This window comes from Pleurodeles waltl, chromosome 12 (assembly GCF_031143425.1).
Source record: "Pleurodeles waltl isolate 20211129_DDA chromosome 12, aPleWal1.hap1.20221129, whole genome shotgun sequence".
Classification (NCBI taxonomy): domain Eukaryota; kingdom Metazoa; phylum Chordata; class Amphibia; order Caudata; family Salamandridae; genus Pleurodeles; species Pleurodeles waltl.
In genome coordinates this window covers 224,269,151-224,287,642 of record NC_090451.1, presented here as the reverse complement: position 1 = coordinate 224,287,642, position 18,492 = coordinate 224,269,151, and the positions used below count along the sequence as shown (strand labels likewise).

Sequence of the window (18,492 nt, the reverse complement as noted above, 5' to 3'; positions counted from 1 at the left end):
CAAGTGAGAGAAGTCAAGAATATCTAGAACTAAACCCACTACAGCCGTAGTGAGAGGGAGAGATGAGAACAGACCAGGCCCATTTTAGAAGCATACAATCCCCCAAGATGGGGTGGAAAATAATCAGAAGGCAACTTATTAAAATGCTCGTAAATCACGAGTGAGAAGGTAGAGGTGGAAAACTTCCAAAACCCGTCAGGCATCAACGGCACTGCCTAAGAGATGACGGTTGGCTCTCTTGTGGTCCAGGCCCTATTTTAACGTGCCTACAGGCTCCTCTGGGCACCGGGAGTAAGCCTCACTTTACAGCTTTAACGGCTTCTGCTCAGGTTTCACTAATCAATGAATACTGAGGACCAGTGTACGTGGCATCAGAGTGCAGTGAGAATGTGTTCTTAAATAAGACCTAGATATAGTTCAAGCAACGCTTGCAGCACATATTTGCAATCCAAGAAGGTACAGAAGTCCCAAGAACTCCTCATTGGGAAGACACTCTTTGAGAAAGCAGGGATAGAGAAGGTGCATTCAGTCCTCTGGCACATCCGGCGTGCAAGAGAGGTACCAGATCTGGAGACACCTCAGAGACTCCTCAAGAACCCATGATCCCAAAGCAAGGAAGCTGGACCCCCAGAGAATCCTCAGGCACTAGAGCGGTCCATGAGAGAGGCCAGACTGATACCCACGGGCGACTCTTGGCGGCTTAAACTATACAGAGGCCGAACGCTTGGAAGATTTCAAGGACAGAGACGGTTCTGACCAGCTCTTAGACTTCTATCTAATAAAATACCAGTTGTGAACAAAGTCAGGGCACTATTTGGGCACAAAACAAAATGGATGATGTCAAGAAAAGCTTAAGAAATCTGGTGGTAACAGACCTTCATGCAATACTGAAGCACTGCTTCTAGAACCCCCTCGACTTGCCCAGTGGATCACTCGCCTTCCTCAATACCGTAGGATGCAGGCCTAGCTAGTCTTGTACATGTTCGCTGCATGGGCTGCGTGCTTATGAGTGATGTAACCTTCGATACTCTTGTAGTGTCCTAGCAATCTAGTTCTATTGCAAAGCGCTCGAACACCTGTGGGTAACCTCTGCGCTATATAAAACGGCATAACAACTATATAACTAAATAGACAGAAATTGTGAATTTCCAGACAACTATTTGAAGACTGGATTCCTGTGAAGGGAAGGTCATGGGGATTGGAAAACACTCTCCTGACTAATTTCCCAAGGAATGAAGCTGGGATAAGGATCCGGGAATGGCTGAGAACCGCTGGGCAGAAACAATGACGCACACTCTGAAGAGAGGGCGGCAGTACACGCTGATAGCATGCGCTAGGTTAGGGACCAGGGACCATGCGTGCGTCTGCGGGTGCCTAGAGCGCGCGCGGCGCGAGGACCAGATGCTGGGATGAAGGGCGCAGGGAGGAGAGCGCGCGCCGGGTGAGGGGACACAGATGGGTCGCTCGCGCGCAGCCGCTGCACTTACCCCAGCCGGAGGGCAGCGGTCCAAGCGGGTCATTCTCCTGCGGAGCGCCAGCGGGCTGGAGGAAGAGCCCCGGGTGGGACGTGCACCAAACACAGCACAAAAAATAAACACACACAAAAGAAAAGACAGGTTAAAAACTGAGCTGCAGCCGGTGTCGCGCCTGGTCCAAGTGGGGGGTGATGGGCCGAGGAGACCCCGGGTCCGGGACAAGGTGAGGCACGCTGGGCGCTCAGAGCGCGAATAAAAAAGTGGCTGATAGTCCGGCCAGATATCCCTCCTGTGCTCTGCGCCCTGTGCCGAGGCGGGGAGATATGGCAGCCCTCCCCTCGGTGGAAGAGCTCCTGGCCGCCCCGTGTCCCCGCCCCGAGCTTCCTGAGTACGGCCCCGGCACACCCCCTGCCCCTTCCCAGGCTTCTGACTGAGGGGGCATTCATGAGCCGGGCAGACAGAAGGGGGGCTGCCTCCAACACCTTCTACCTCAAATAATGTCTGAATTCACCATACAAAGCTCCTTTCATCCCAATTCCGCATTATGCACGTCGTAAAATGCCTCGTAGATCTAAATACCCCCCAGAGAGCTCCCCACCCCCACCAGAGGGGCTACCTTAACGTCGGGAGGGGTCCGGCCAGGAGGTTCCCAACCCTTACCAAATTTGGAAGTAGAACCTCCGTATTTACCAAAATGCAACCCATTTAACCAATTTACCCAGCAAACAAAAACACCTTACAGCTGTTTTCAGTGGAGAAGTTACAATTTACATGTTTCTTTTCTACACTCCTACCCTATTTCCTGATTTGGGGACTAACTTTCTAAGATCTTACTAGAATACGCAAGAATCTTTCTGTACTTCATTTTCGCTGATGGGAACAGCATCCCGAGCAGATGGCGGTGTGAAGTAGCTCTATCCTGCCCTTAAGCCTACTCCCTGTCTTACAGAAGTCCCATAGGGAGTCACCGGATCTGAACATGCAAGAGCTGCACATTTACTTCTCTTTCCAGAAATAGTTTTACTCTTTTTCACTTTTCCACATATTTGCTTCTTAAACAGCGTAAAATCTGTTCCACTGTAAATAATAAAACCGTTCCAAGCAATGCTAGGCTTGATCAAACTGCAATGGATGGTTTTGGTCAGGACCAGGATGGGCAGATCTCCCACTTCTGAAAGAGTGACATTTTTACGTACATTGTAATGATCTTGCAGTTTAATTATTTAAAAAACATTACTATGCTGATGCAAGTAAACAATAGAAAAAATACATCCCCATATTTTGCCCTTCAGCCAGCAAATGAATAATTGTAATAATATTTTACGCCATGGGGATTTCTTTCCCCTATTGGATGTGTTGGAGGAACTGTGGACCAGATTTATCAATATTTGACGTAACACAATAACGCAAGACACCTGGCTGCGCTGCGTCAAACGGAGGGGGCAGGAATGAGCCATATGTACTAATATACGGCGCACTCCTGCTCTCTCAATGCGCTGGAGCACTATGTGCTGCCAAAGCAGGCACCCTTGTGCCATGCACGGTGCAGCATGGGTGACTCAAATACAGGTAGGATTGTTTTGTGCGGTAAGGAACACGTTCCTAGACAAAAACAATCTTTAGCAGCGTTTTCCTCTTTCTAAGTGTGCTACAGAGTGGAGAACACTTAGAGGAAAAAACAAGAAGAAATAAAGATATTTCTCCTTCCTGAGCCACTATCAGGAGGCTTACCATTTAGAAGCATTCCCAGGTTTACTTGTCCTGGGAAATCTGGGAACGTGACAAAATACATGAATGGATGTGTGGGAACACCCACTCTCCACCCATGTAATGCCTTCCCAGTGCATAGTAACGCAAGGCAGCGACTTGCACTGCCTTGCGTTATTCCAGATCTACCAAGCTACGCAAGCCAACGCAAGGTGGTTTGCGTGTCTTGGTAAACCTCACTTAAGGATTGCTTTGCCCATATCTAACCCTGCATGACACAAGGGCGACACAATCCTTTGATAAATCCGGACCTGTATTTTTTGACAGAGAAAAAGAAAATAGAAAAGGACACTTTTTTACTTCACAAATAATAGCCCTAGCCTCTGAGAACTCCTGCAAAACATGATAGCGTTGGCAAGGAGGCCTCAGTTTTGTAATCTTCATTAGTCCAATGGCATTACCTTGATTGGGGTAATGTAGAAGCAATCTAGAGGCACTATTTAGGGGGCAAATACGGTACATTTTCATAAGTATCAGAGAATATTTGCATTCTGTGAAAGGTTGAACATTATATCTGTTTATGCTCTAGGTCAGTGGTTCTTAACCTGTGGTCTGAGGACCCCTGGGGGCCTGCAACTGTTTTACAACATTAAATAATATGAATCAAATACATAAATAAGATATATACAAACAAAGCAACATTACAATAAAATAAAAATAAAACGTTTTGTTGTATTGGATAGTGAATTACACAAAATATTTAAGCGTCTGTTAATGTGTACTTGTTTTTGTATTTTTGTGTATTGTTTGTGGTCCAAATGATAGCGATTGCTTAGGCCGAAATCCCTGGCTTCTAATAATGACTCAGTGGGGGTCCCGGGATTCCAGTAATCATTCAGTGAGGTTCTAAGTCAAAAGGGTAAGTGCCACTGCACTAGGAAACATTTTGATAGCCATCAAAGCAAAGCAATGCAATTTAGTGCACTGCTCATATTACTCCCCCAAAAACATATTAACATCCAACAGAGCACACTAGACAGACCTTATCCCCAACATCCAGAACTGCTATAACAGGCCTAGAGTCAGCTGACATGCTGGTCCCAACAGAAAAAATCATCTAACATAGAAATGGACTAGAATAAAATATAAATAACACAATCACAAGCCGAATAGGGCTCCTGTCTGCAACAGAAACCTCCGAACTTTGCTTGAAAGAGCCAAGTTGACTATACTATGTGGTCATAAAAATGTCACATGCCTGTAACATACCATAACATAAAACTGTATGATGCCAACATTTTGAATATTCCTGCAGTATACTGAATTACCTAGTGAAAAGACCGCCCACATCAGGCACCTGCTCTCTTTACTTCGGCCCATCACTTAACTTAAACATACGATGGAGAGGAGGAAACCAAATCCGTTAGCTTAAAATACAATATACAATGGTTAATCTCTGGCATGAGTGCCGGAAACAAATAAATACAGCATTGGAGATGAAGTGAGACCCACCAAGGGAAGATAAAGTTACATGAGTAAGTTAAGCGTGTAGAACACATGCTAGACAAAGAAAAGGAAGACAAAACGGGCAAAAGGAGGAACAAGAAAGCAACAATGTTAATGACAGGAAGAGAGTGGGGTATGAAAAAGGGTCACAAGAAAGCAAAAAAAAAACTCCAGTTAAGTGGAGCTAGATTGTAATATAAGAAAGGACAGGTTTCATATCCATCCTTAAAGCTGCAAGAGAAGACGTTTTGCACAGAGTGAGAGAATTCCTGATTCTGGTCCCATTAACTGAAAAGGAATGGGCCAGTGTGTGTGTGTTTTTTAAAATGAGCCCAAGAAGAAAAGATTCAACACCGTTTAGAAACTACTGGCCTCCAGAACTATTTCAATGACTTGCTCAGGCAAAAAGAAGTGCTTTGTGAGAGATGCAAGCTGTCTTGTAATGTGGTCTCACGTCAATGGGAAGCAACTGTAGCCTAAGACAGGAGGTGTCATGGTCGAAGTTTTTGCTTCGAGTGACAAAACGAGCCACAGACCTCACTTTTGGTAAACCTGTAAAAAAAGAGTTGTCATAACCAAGTCCTGGTTGATCTCCTCAACAGTCACAGTTGAAAGCTTGCATCCTTGGACTTTGCATTTATTTGCAATTGGAGGCTTAGGGCCAGATGTAGCAAAGGGTTTTTCCCATTCTGTGTCAATGGGAAAATGTGTGCGTACATATGGCCCTTAGGGCCTTATTCAGAGTTTGCATGATGAGACAGGCCATCAAAGCAATCTGGATATCCTGTCCACCTTATAGTAAGAGCATACATAATACAGCGGATGGCGCATTCACCACGTTTGTGAACGAGTGTGCCAGCTGCCAAACTCTAAGGCCACAGTGGATGGCGCATTCACCGTGTTTGTAACAGGGTATTCCAGCTGCCAAACTCTAAGGCTCTAAGTATTTGTTAAGAATAAAGGCTAAATATTTTGCACTTTTGCATTAGCAATAATATCAGTATTGCAACTGAGGATACTGCAGGGTTTGGACAGGAATGATAGAAAGCGTAAGTGAAAGAACGAGGAACTCCAGTTTAATGGATCGACTTTCAAGTGAAGAGATGTCATCCACTTATGGGTGATCAGTAGGGCTTGGATAAGGAACAAAACATCATTAGGTGGGCTGATTTTAAGATAGAGGTGTGTATCATACGCACATTTTAGTACTGGATGCCAGATGCTTTACGATAACTCCAAGGATTTCAAGGTAAATAATAAGCAGGGTTGGAGTCAAATACTCTTATTGGCAACCTAAGAGAACTAGAAAAGCAATTACTGATTTCGATCTACTGAGATCAATTAGTGAAATATGGTACAAACTGGCTCAATTAGTGAAATAGGGTACAAATTGGTTAAGGAGTAAATCATTAATGCTCATATGCTCGCAGAATATTAACAGACGTAGCATAATTGATTGTATCGAAGGCGGCAGACAATCAAAGCCAAGTCATATAGTAGTGTATTCTCCCATACCAGCTCAGAGTTTCTTTCTAGGGGAGATACTTGGGCAATTTTACGTAGTTTACCAACACTCATTGCACAAGAGGAAAATACCCTTTATTTGTCCAATGGGATAAGTTGAGAAGTCAGATATTTAGCGATGTTTCTCAGAATAGTCCATGATGAGATTCAAAGGTTTCACCTTAACAATAGTTTTTTGCATATTACCTTCTACCATTTCTTTAAAATGTAGCCAGAAGATCGTTGGTTTACAATTAAAGTACAGCTTTTTACGAGCCATAAAATTGAGTCAGCAAGAGTTCAATGCATTTTACGTTCTCATCAAAGAGTTGGGTGACTGCTTCAGATTTAGCAATATGATCATCAACTGATAAAGAAGGAGGTTGATCATTAGCAAACCTTACTACTTCAAACATTTTTTAGGATGATTCTTGGCAGAGTTAATAAGATATTTAAAGTGGGTGGCCTTTGCAATAAATATGTGTGTTTTGCAGTCTCTTAGCAGCCCTAAAATTATCTAGGTTGGAAAAGAGTGACTCTCTCTAAGGATTCTCAACCACTCTTAACTATTTACTTTTCTTCCAAGCGTTCTCTAAATAAACACGGAGCAGAGGATTTATTTTTCTAACTCAGCAAGAAGTTCAGTGACCCATTAATTGAATTTAGTAGGGAGGCATTGACATCGAAGCCACCTGTGCCAGAGTGTTAAGGTCAATGTTTTTGGTGTTGCATAACCGAGAAATATCCTTTTTGGCTTTGCCTATGGTTTTGCTCTGCGAGAAGGCCACAAAAAGTTTACAATGAAATGATCATAACAGTTCCTGGGAACCAGGACATCCGTAACACCCAAATCATTTTTTGAGCACATTAAGTCCAGTCTGGAGTCTTGCTGGTAGGTTTGCGGCAGTATTCTGTAAGACCACTATCTAATATGACCAAAGTGAACATTTTGACAAAAGTATCATGGGAATCACCAAGGGAAAGTTAAAGTCTATTATAATAATGTGTGAATCACAAAGGATTAGTTGGTCTGTAAAGAGCTCCATGCTTTGCTTGAGAAAAGTTGTGTTGCTTTGTCACTAGGAGTATTGAAGAAGGCATTTAGACAAACGAAAGATACATTTAGGTTTCTGATGTACAAGAGCAAGCAGTGGAAAAAAAGTAAAAACCGTTAGCTACTGTTTACAATGAATAAAGGTCTTGTGAATTACTGCCATCCTCCGCTAGACCTGCTTTCCCAATCACAATGTCTTGTGATGGTAACTCGTGGTAGCATATTTGAAAACAATCACTGAGAAATGTATCTTAATTTGAGCAAGTGGTGGACATTTGAATTTTTTTTACATGAAATGAACGTAGCTCAGGCTAGATCTAAAACTTTGAATAACAAACAGTTATTCCCCCAAATTAAAAAAGACGGGAGATGTCACATAGTGAGTCACGTTTGAGCAATTTTTAGGAAAAAAAAAACTTCAAATGCCATATGTTACATTGGCACAATGAACCATTTCAGATTCGAAACTACTGAAATGTACAAAGTCTGTAAACAGGTAATTAACATTATTGAAATTGCAAAAATGCAATAATACACATAACCACTGGAACAATTTTGAATGTACAAAACATTAACATTCACCTCACCTTACATCTCCAATAAAGAACACCCTTGCTCTAAAACCAATACCACCTTCCACAAGACAGATAATTATAGTAAAACCCACCATTATGCCCCTTGCATATGGCACCCAGACTTGCAGGTTCCTTCTTGCCCACTTTCTGTCAAATACTGAGATACCCACAGCAGAAATTAGTTTAAATTGAAAAATTATAAAAATTATGGAACACACTTGAATAGTAGTTGATAAATACATTTCAGCTGTTGAAGTAGTTTTATGTGTCATGCTCTAATTGTTTTAAATGTTGTTTTTGCATGCGTCAAACTAATTTTTTCGGTGAGCAGTCCAAATTAAAATAAATATATTTCAACTCTTTGAAAAAAAACACACTGTGATATCGACTGTGGCTTAAAACTACACACCAGTTCTGGTTACATCCATAATGGTTCGCACAAACATGTGATAGGGTAGTGGTATAGGGAGTAATAATTGTTTTCGCCCTCTGAAAATAAAATCTTACTTTATTTCATCATGGAGATTCAAGCAGGGCTCTGGCCCAAATAACCATATGTTGGCATAAACAATGTGACTACTGCACAATCAACCATAGGTCAATATTATATTCAAAAACACCTAACACAGCAGCCACAACACTATCAAAAACAACTTATTTGTATTAATAAAAAATTTAAATTAAAAATTGTATGCCTTCTGCCATAAATGTTTTTTTCTCATTCTATTTAGACTGTGGCCAGAACTGAACTCTGAATCCTTCAACTCTATTTAGAGACTTTCACAATTTATTATCTTGTGATGTATCTAATTCTAAATATTGAGTGGATGCAGCAGTTGACTTCACACACCTCCTGACTCCTTAGCATTAAAAGTACCTAGTTTAGGTTGTTCTATGATATTTCTGTTTTGTCGCTTTCAAAAATGTATCGTGCCCATCACATTTCAAGGCTGAAGATATAGGTTTCCTGGACCAAAACATATCAAGCTCTATACACTAATTAATGTCATAGTTGATCTACATCATTATGACTTGATATGTTGTGGATTCCGAATTCTTCGTGGAGCAATAAGAATTGTGAAACCTTGATAACACTGCATTGTTCAATGTGAAGCGTGCTCTGTTGGCTTCCAAAACACACAACTCATAGTAAATGGGAATGTGGAATGTGAGGGCATGCTGGGCAAAGCAAGAGTGATTATGGGCAAAAGAGAGTTATATCCACATTTGAATTTCCTTCCCAGAAACAAAATCATCCAGATTTATCACTTTTCACTGATAGGCCTGAGTGTGCCAGAATAGTCATAGGCCTGAGTGACCAAGATAGTCGACGCCCATTGGTGATTAAATTAAGGAATCATTTGGTTTCCGCTCTGAATGTTAAGCAATAAGGCCTGTTAGTGAATATCACAAAAATAAGATTGCATCTGTAATCTGTGTCTTTTAACCACTCGCAAAGAGTGGAGAGCATTGATCACTTTAAAGCCATATGTTTCTAAGCAAGTTTACGTTTAGAATTATTCTGTGGGGAATACAAGAAGAAAACAACCTCCAATATCTCAGCCCACATGAAACTAGTCCCCTCTTTCCACGTCAAAAAGAAGACGCCCATGCATCTCTTCAAACAGTACCTTAATCCACAATAGCTAAGAAATATCTGATTTACCTTATGCCCCAGGATGCATCTTAAAACAGAAGACCCTCCCTATACCATGTACCTGACCCTGAATCTCTGCTGCACCTCCCACTCCCCCTCCCATTATCTACATGGAGATCCCTGTTGTATTCCAGCTAAATTTACAATATATAATACTTTTAAACAACCTTAATGCTTTAGAAATAGTAGCCGTTGAAGAAGAACAACAAATAACATGGGAGCACCATTATTAAATTGAGTTTTAAATGTGAATTCTTTTCAATTTCAGGCAATTCCATGCCCTTGTTGTCAGACAAGTGGACCTCTGCCACAAGCTGCCAATATCATTGATTTCAATTAGCAGGAATTCTTCCGTGGGGAAATGAATTCCTGCATTGACACCATTGATGAAGTCTTCAGATTGTCTATTCGGTGGTAAGTCTTTACACAGACACCAGGGTCTTCTCTGCTTACGCTCCCATCGTTTTATTTACATTCCTCTATGCACAGCACACAAAGCTATCCATCGACCCACCTATCTCCATGAAAAGCCTGTTCTTGCTGGAGGTAAACTACTATAATCAAAACTTGCCTGATTTTTGCAATATATAAAACAAAAACAGCTAATTAAGATGGGCAGTCTCCAGCAATATCACACAAAGAGCTAGCGTCATCACTAGTTTCACCCTGAGGCCTGCTTCAATCACATCTGCCTAGTCTCTAATTTACTGTGTCCTGCCTTGAGTTCTGATAATCCCCGCCTGCATCTTGTAGCCTGCTTGGCTTGAGTTCCATATTCAGATACGTGTATTTGGCCATGAATGTGGAGTCCTGTTCACAGGGTTTCATCTCAGAGTGTACTTCTTTGGTCAGAAGCAAACTGTCCACTTCATGCAAATCTGTCTCAGAGTTTGCTTGATAGATTGTATTGATTTCTGCTCAAATTAAACATTTCTTAAAAGTTTAAAAATGAATTCACGAGCACTCGGTCTTAAGGGGGGAGTAGTTTTTCTTTCAAAACACCCTGAATGCATCATGCTCCAGGGCTAATGCACCAAAGCTAAAGAAAGTAAATATTCTCTGAATGTTCTGGAGTCAGTATTGACAACGGTAGTTCATATTAAGTCCAGTGTTGTTGAATTCTATGCTCTGCTCTTGCTGGACATTAAAGAATGAAAATAATTTTACCTTACTTAGATCAGAAAGCTGTGGTGACTGTCCTCTCAGCCAGCCTAACTGCTGTAGTGCCATGCAGAATGGCATTAACTGCTCCCTAGTTGACAAGTTGTAGTCTCAGCTGTAAGAAGCTCAGATGGCAAGTAACAATAAAAAAAATAAAACTGCATATGAGAATGGTGTTTGCCTGGCTACAATAGGTACCAGTAAGACAAAAAATTCAATGTAAAATATTAACATTGATGCATCTGAATTCCCAGACTCCATGGGAGAACAAAGTTGAAAACTTCTATCTTACGATATGATAAATGTTTAACAAATTACAATAGATTCAAGAGCTCCTCACCGAAAGAGCGGTCACTCTTAATGAGAGATCAACTACTTTGAAAGGAACCTACCCCTTGAAATAAGAGAACTGGTTTAATTCAATTTATTAACTTTTGTCAAGATGCTAGACATGACACTTTAAGAGAACATAGTACGTGGTACATAATGTTTTTTTTGCAATTCTGTTGGTTCCATTATGTGTCTTGCATGCACTTTGCTTCAGGATATGGCACTATAATAGATTCTTGAAGTGAGGACAATGCATGTCAGCTCCTTTGTATATTACCTCAGGGTACAGTTCACAGATTTTCACCTTGGGTTTGCATCCTTGAACATCATTTGTCAACGTTTCTCCTTTACTTTTTTAACTTAAAGTTGCTGCACCTGCCTTCTTGCTTTTCAGGAGATGCATTTAAGGAGCAATGACAATTACCCCTTTCAAAGTAAGGCTCTGATTATGAGGTAGCTGAAGCAGTATCCCATCGAAAGATACCACTTCACCTGATCACAAAAGGCCCAATATTTCCACATCGAGTTTTCTCAAACTCATTTTACCGACTGGAAATTCCAGCAACTAAAATCACACAAGGTCTTGGCTGCAATAGCAGCCAAGCCTCATCTTCCAGCCCAGCTGAGCTTTTTCTTTGGCAAACAAGGAATATGCAATGCTCCCTGTGCCAGATTATTTTTTCCCTTCCCGACTTTAGAAGCCTTCCTCTCTCCACCTCTGCCTGGAAGACACTGACCCCATTTAGCACTTGCTGAGAGCAGGTAATAAATAGAAATGTTAAATACCTAGGAATAGGCAAGACCGCGTGGAACAGTGGAATTACTCAGGCACCAAAAGAGACTTGAAGTCAAGTCTCTTCAGGGAAGTTGTCAACTCTCATCAATACAAATAGGGCCACCGAACTTCCTATGAGAATGGCGTGTACCAATAAATGTAGCCTGGATCCTCATGCTCCTAATAGGTTTTAGGGGATACCACACCTGTTATAGTTTCAGTTCTTAAGCAGTCAAACACAATATGATGGGGCTATGCACAGTTTTCACAAGTGTAATATCATGTGAACAGTCACTGATAACTAGCACAACTCTTTGTTCAATACATAAAGAGCCAACAATCTTGCTCCTGCTATTCCAAAGTACAAACAAGACTTGAAATGTTGAAGTGATATGTCTCCATGTGCTGATATTTAAACTGTAAGCTTTAGAGGGGTTCATCTCAGTGCATGCATCTTAGCAGTGGCTTGAGAAGGTGATAATCTGAAATTCTATTCCTGACTTGGCCTTATTAGGAGGCTGGCAGTCCTAGGACTGCCAGCCCTGCGGTGGCGGTTGGACTACCGCAGCTGGGGCCATACGACTGCCACATTAAAGGGTTGGTGGACAGACCTGCCTAAAGACCGCAGTCCCAGCCACAATCATCTGCCTCATCCCCTCATTCTGCCAGCCTTTTCATCGTGGGGAGCCTGCCATGAAAAGGCTGGCGGAAAGCCAGTGCCGGGGGCCACACAGGGGCCCCTGCACTGCCCATGCGGATGGCATGTCCAGCTCCATTTGCAGACAGTGCGCATTCCAAGGGTGAAACCAGAAAGTGCGCATTCCGATGGTGCTGGAGTGTTAGGATATTGGCCTTGGCTCCCGTAAAAGAACCAGGACCAATATCCTAACACTGTTAACACATATTACAATGTTTCCACCGGTCAGCCCAGCGGGAACACTAATACGCTTGAGAACGTCACCGCTATGGCGTCCTCTCTGTGAGTTTGGCAGCCCCATGGGGGGACCCTCAAACACATAATAAGGCCTATAGTTTCCTACATGAAATGCTGGCCTTCTGACAGATAGCAACTGGCTTTTCAACGTATCCCCCTTTTTTTTCCTTATGTCAGGCTTGCTGCTAACACATTCTTTTTTTCTAGCCAATATAGTGCTTGCTTGCTTTCTCTGTGTTGAGTTTTCTATATCTAGAAACTACAGTGACAAGTAAGAGTCCTATCTGCCTGTTCAGGTTAGCAGTTGGCAGATTAAGGGGGTTATTACAACTTTGGAGGAGGTGTTAATCCGTCCCAAAAGTGACGGTAAAGTGACGGATATACCACCAGCCGTATTACGAGTCCATTATATCCTATGGAACTCGTAATACGGCTGATGGTATATCCGTCACATTTGGGACGGATTAACACCTCCTCCAAAGTTGTAATAACCCCCTAAGTCACAACATAAAAATACAGGACTTTCAGGGTCAAATATGTTTCTGACCACTTTTTGCTGCAATAGTTTCTAAACCCAGAACACTGAGTGAGCTGTCATTAGGGCACTCTTTTCACTTCCAGTATTTAAAACTTCAGTTTTGGAGAGAGATCAGGCAGGGTCTAAAACGGCTGCTGGGTCTTCGCTTCAGTTCCTGTTAACTAGGACACAACGGTGACCATGGATGCAAGTAGTACCCAGGTTTAGCAGCTAGCAGTGTGAGCTCCAAGTGCTCACCAGGGAGAGGGGGTGATATTTCACAAAGTTCATAATCTGGACAGATGCGATCGCGATCTGCTCATCTTCGCCCTGGCAAACACATGGAGCAGCACAAGTGCACTGATGAATGTTGGTGGTGGCAACCCACACAGACAGGGCAGTCCCACCAAAGTGAGGGCGCGGCATCCTCTCGGAGCACTGGGAACTGTAGAAGACCAGGTGAGGTGTGTGGGCTGAGTCCCACTGTAATCTATAGACTGCCAGATCTTTGGGAGAACAGCAAGCGGCCAGTTGAGAGGCGCTTGTTGACTTAGATGAGTCATTGCAGGATGGGACACTGCCCAGACGGTGGCCTAGTTTCTCACAACATTGAAGGTAAGGGTGCCTAACCTGTCTCACTGGTAGGTCCCCAGGGATATCCACTGCAATCTATCTTTTAATCAGTTGACATCAGTGTGCCAGATGAACTCGTAAAAATCATCAGGAACTCTTATGAGGGAATGACCTGCAAGATAGTCCATGGAGGACAACTCATGGAAGCCTTCCAAGTGAGGACTGAAGTCAACCAGGAGACCTTTTCTCTTCCTGCTGGCCATAGACTGGTTCATGAAGACATCCACAGCAAGGAGAAGAAATGGCATTCAGTCAACACCTTGGATGCAGCTCAGCAACCTCGATTTTGTCGATGACCTGGCCCTACTCTCCCATATCCATCTGCAGATGCAAGAGAAGACTGACAATGTGGCAGCCACATCAACACAACTTGGCATCAACACCCACAGGGGGAAACCAATATCCTTTAGGCTAACACTTCCAGCACAACTGCTGCCACTCTTGCAGGCGATGTACTGAAAGAATGTGAGGCCTTCACCTACCCTGGAGTGTCATAGACAAGCAGGGTGGCACAGGCACCGACGTCACAGCAAGAATCGGCAAAGCAAAGGCTGCCTTCATTCAGCTAAGGAAGATGTGGAGCTCCAAGGATCTAACACTACATACAAAAATCAGGGTTTTTAACATCAACGTAAATTCGGTACTACTGTTTGGAGCAGAAACTTGGAGGACAACAGTAACAATCACCAACAAAGCATAGACCTTCATCAACACCTGTCTGAGGAAAATCCTCCAAATCTGCTGGTCAAACACCGTCAGCAACAACGATCTGTAGCAGCAGACTTTCCAACTTACAGCTGGTGAATAAATCATGAGAATACGCTGGGGCCGGATTGGTCACACCCTCCCGCAAGCTGGCATTAAACACCATCAGGCAAGCCCTGACCTGGAATCCTTAAGGGAAAAGGAAAAAAGGAAGGCCAAGAAACAACTGGTGCAGAGGCCTCAAGGCCGACTGCAAGGGGATGGATTACATCTGGAGTCACACTGAAAGAAAAGCCAAGGACAAAGATGGCTTGAGAGTCCTGGTTGATGTCCCATACTCCTGGAGGGGTAGCTGGCATACGTAAGTGGTAAAGGGAGGTAAGAGTAATTTTAGAGTCCAGGGGTAAGTAATGGTAAAGGGAGGTAAGGATAATTTAGGGGTGCGACTGGTAAAGAAAGGTAAGGGTAATGTTATGGTTTAAGGATGGGCAGTGGTAAATAGAGGTAAGGCAAATTTTAGGGTTTGGGGTCGGCAGTGGTAAAGGTAGGTCAGGAGTAAATTAAAAACAGGGGGAGTTAAGGGGGTTTCTGCCCCCAAAAAGGGGAAAAAATATATATATATATATATATGGAAAATGTCACTTACCCAGTGTACATCTGTTCGTGGCATGAGACGCTGCAGATTCACATGCTGTGCATTATCCTGCCATCTAGTGTTGGGCTCTGAGTGTTACAAGTTGTTTTTCTTCGAAGAAGTCTTTTCGAGTCACGAGATCGAGGGACTCCTCCCTTTTCGGCTCCATTGCGCATGGGCGTCGACTCCATCTTAGATTGTTTTCCCCGCAGAGGGTGTGGTAGGAGTTGTGTATATAGTAATAGTGCCCATGCAATGGAGTAAGCATGTATGTACATAATGTGTCTAAAAGTGATATATATTTACAAATTTACAAATGTACAAGTTTTATTCTTATCAACTTATAATGGCTACAGGCTCCCGGGAAGGTGGGAGGGCGCATGTGAATCTGCAGCGCCTCATGCTATGAACAGATGTACACTGGGTAAGTGCCATTTTCCGTTCGATGGCATGTGTAGCTGCAGATACACATTCTGTGCATAGACTAGTAAGCAGTTATCTCCCCAAAAGCAGTGGTTTAGCCTGTAGGAGTTGAAGTTGTTTGAAATAATGTCCGTAATACTGCCTGTCCTACTGTGGCTTGTTGTGTTGTTAACACATCCACACAGTAATGTTTTGTGAATGTATGAGGCGTAGACCATGTGGCTGCCTTACAGATTTCTGTCATAGGTATATTTCTCAGAAAGGCCATTGTGGCGCCTTTCTTTCTAGTGGAGTGTGCCTTCGGTGTAATAGGCAGGTCTCTCTTTGCTTTTACATGGCAGGTTTGAATACACTTAACTATCCATCTGGCAATGCCTTGTTTGGATATTGGATTTCCTGCATGAGGTTTTTGAAAAGCTACAAACAATTGTTTTGTTTTGCGAAATTGTTTGGTTCTATCAATGTCATACATTAGTGCCCTTTTGATGTCTAATGTATGTAATGCCCTTTCAGCTACAGAGTCTGGTTGTGGAAAAAAATACTGGGAGTTCCACAGTTTGATTTAGGTGGAACGGTGATATAACTTTTGGTAAAAATTTGGGATTTGTGCGTAGAACCACTTTATGTTTGTGTATTTGTATATAGGGTTCTTGTATGGTAAATGCTTGTATTTCACTTACTCTTCTAAGAGATGTGATAGCTATTAGGAAGGCTACTTTCCATGTTAAGTATTGCATTTCACAAGAGTGCATGGGTTAAAATGGTGGACCCATGAGTCGTGTTAATACAATATTGAGGTTCCATGAGGGAACTGGTGGTGTTCTTGGGGGAATGATTCTTTTTAGACCCTCCATAAATGCTTTTATGACTGGGATTTTAAAGAGTGATGTTGAATGTGTAATTTGCAGATAGGCAGAAATTACTGTGAGATGTATCTTAATGGATGAAAAATCTAGCTTAGATTTTTGTAAGTGTAATAAGTAGCTTACAATGTTCTTTGTGGATGCATGTAGTGGTTGAATTTGATTATTATGACAGTAATAAACAAATCTTTTCCATTTATTTGCGTAGCAATGTCTTGTAGTAGGTTTCCTAGCTTGTTTAATGACCTCCATACATTCTTGTGTAAGGTCTAGATGTCCAAATTCTAAGACTTCAGAAGCCAGATTGCTAGATTGAGCGATGCTGGATTCGGGTGTCTGATCTGTTGTTTGTGTTGAGTTAACAGATCTGGTCTGTTTGGTAGTTTGATATGAGGTACTACTGACAGATCTAGTAGTGTTGTGTACCATGGTTGGCGAGCCCAAGTTGGTGCTAATAGTATTAGTTTGAGTTTGTTTTGACTCAATTTGTTTACTAGATACGGAAGGAGTGGGAGAGGGGGAAAAGCGTAAGCAAATATCCCTGACCAACTCATCCATAACGCATTGCCCTTGGAGTGAGGGTGTGGGTACCTGGACGCGAAGTTTTGGCATTTTGCGTTTGCTTTTGTTGCAAATATGTCTATTTGCGGTGTTCCACAGTTTTGAAAGTAAGTTTGCAGTATCTGGGGATGAATTTCCCATTCGTGGATCTGTTGGTGATCTCGACTGAGATTGTCGGCCAACTGGTTTTGAATTCCTGGGATGTACTGTGCTATTAGGCGTATGTGATTGTGAATCGCCCAATGCCAAATCTTCTGTGCTAAGAGACACAGCTGTGATGAGTGTGTCCCTCCCTGTTTGTTTAGGTAATACATTGTTGTCATGTTGTCTGTTTTGACAAGAATGTGTTTGTGGGCTATTAACCGTTGAAATGCTTTCAATGCTAGAAACACTGCTAGTAGTTCTAGTTGATTTATATGAAGCTGGCTTTGTTGAGTGTCCCATTGTCCCTGGATGCTGTGCTGGTTGAGGTGTGCTCCCCACCCTACCATGGAAGCATCTGTTGTGATCACGTATTGAGGCACTGGGTCTTGGAAAGGCCGCCCTTGGTTTAAATTTATAGGATTCCACCATTGAAGCGAGGAGTGTGTTTGGCGGTTTATCAACACTAGATCTTCAAGTTGACCCTGTGCTTGTGTCCATTGTGTTGCTAGGCACTGTTGTAAGGGCCGCATGTGAAATCTTGCGTTTGGGACAATGGCTATGCATGAAGACATAATGCCTAGAAGTTTCATCACAAACCTTACTTGATACTGTTGGTTTGGGTGCATGTTTAGTATTAAGTTTTGGAATGCTTGTACCCTTTGTGGAGTGGCAATCCCCTTTTCTGTGTTGATTGTTGCTCCTAAGTATTGTTGTATTTGACACGGTTGTAAGTGTGATTTTAGGTAGTTTATTGAGAACCCTAGCTTGTGAAGGGTTTCTGTGACGTATTTTGTGTGTTGAAGACACTGTTTCTGAGTGCTGGTTTTTATTAACCAATCGTCTAGGTACGGGAATACGTGTATGTGCTGTCTTCTGATAAGTGCAGCTACTACCGCAAGGCATTTTGTAAATACCCTTGGTGCTGTTGTTATCCTGAATGGTAACACTTTGAATTGGTAATGTACTCCTTGGATTACAAACCTTAAGTATTTCTTGTGGGAAGGATGTATGGGTATATGGAAGTAAGCATCCTTGAGGTCTAATGTTGACATGTAGTCTTGTTGTTTGAGCAAGGGAATCACGTCTTGAAGTGTCACCATGTGAAAGTGATCTGATTTGATGTAAAGATTTAGTGTTCTGAGATCTAAGATGGGTCTCAGTGTTTTGTCCTTTTTTGGTATTAGAAAATACAGGGAGTAAACACCTGTTCCTTTCTGATGGTTGGGTACTATTTCTATTGCTTCTTTTTGTAACAACGCTTGGACTTCTAGCCGTAATAGATCCAAGTGCTGTTTGGACATGTTGTGTGATTTTGGCAGAACATTTGGTGGTAAT

The 18,492-nt window shown here is 42.5% G+C and overlaps 1 protein-coding gene across 6 annotated transcripts in view; it reads right to left on the bottom strand.

The window, feature by feature from the left end:
• The window catches only part of WWP2 (WW domain containing E3 ubiquitin protein ligase 2), a 461,427-nt gene that overhangs the window by 69,668 nt on the left and 373,267 nt on the right, over positions 1–18,492 (bottom strand). For all 6 annotated transcript variants that reach the window (XM_069216846.1, XM_069216845.1, XM_069216843.1 and 3 more), the window contains one exon: positions 1,488–1,542. In XM_069216846.1, the coding sequence (XP_069072947.1) occupies positions 1,488–1,542 (55 nt within the window). The remainder of the gene's footprint in view (positions 1–1,487; positions 1,543–18,492) is intronic.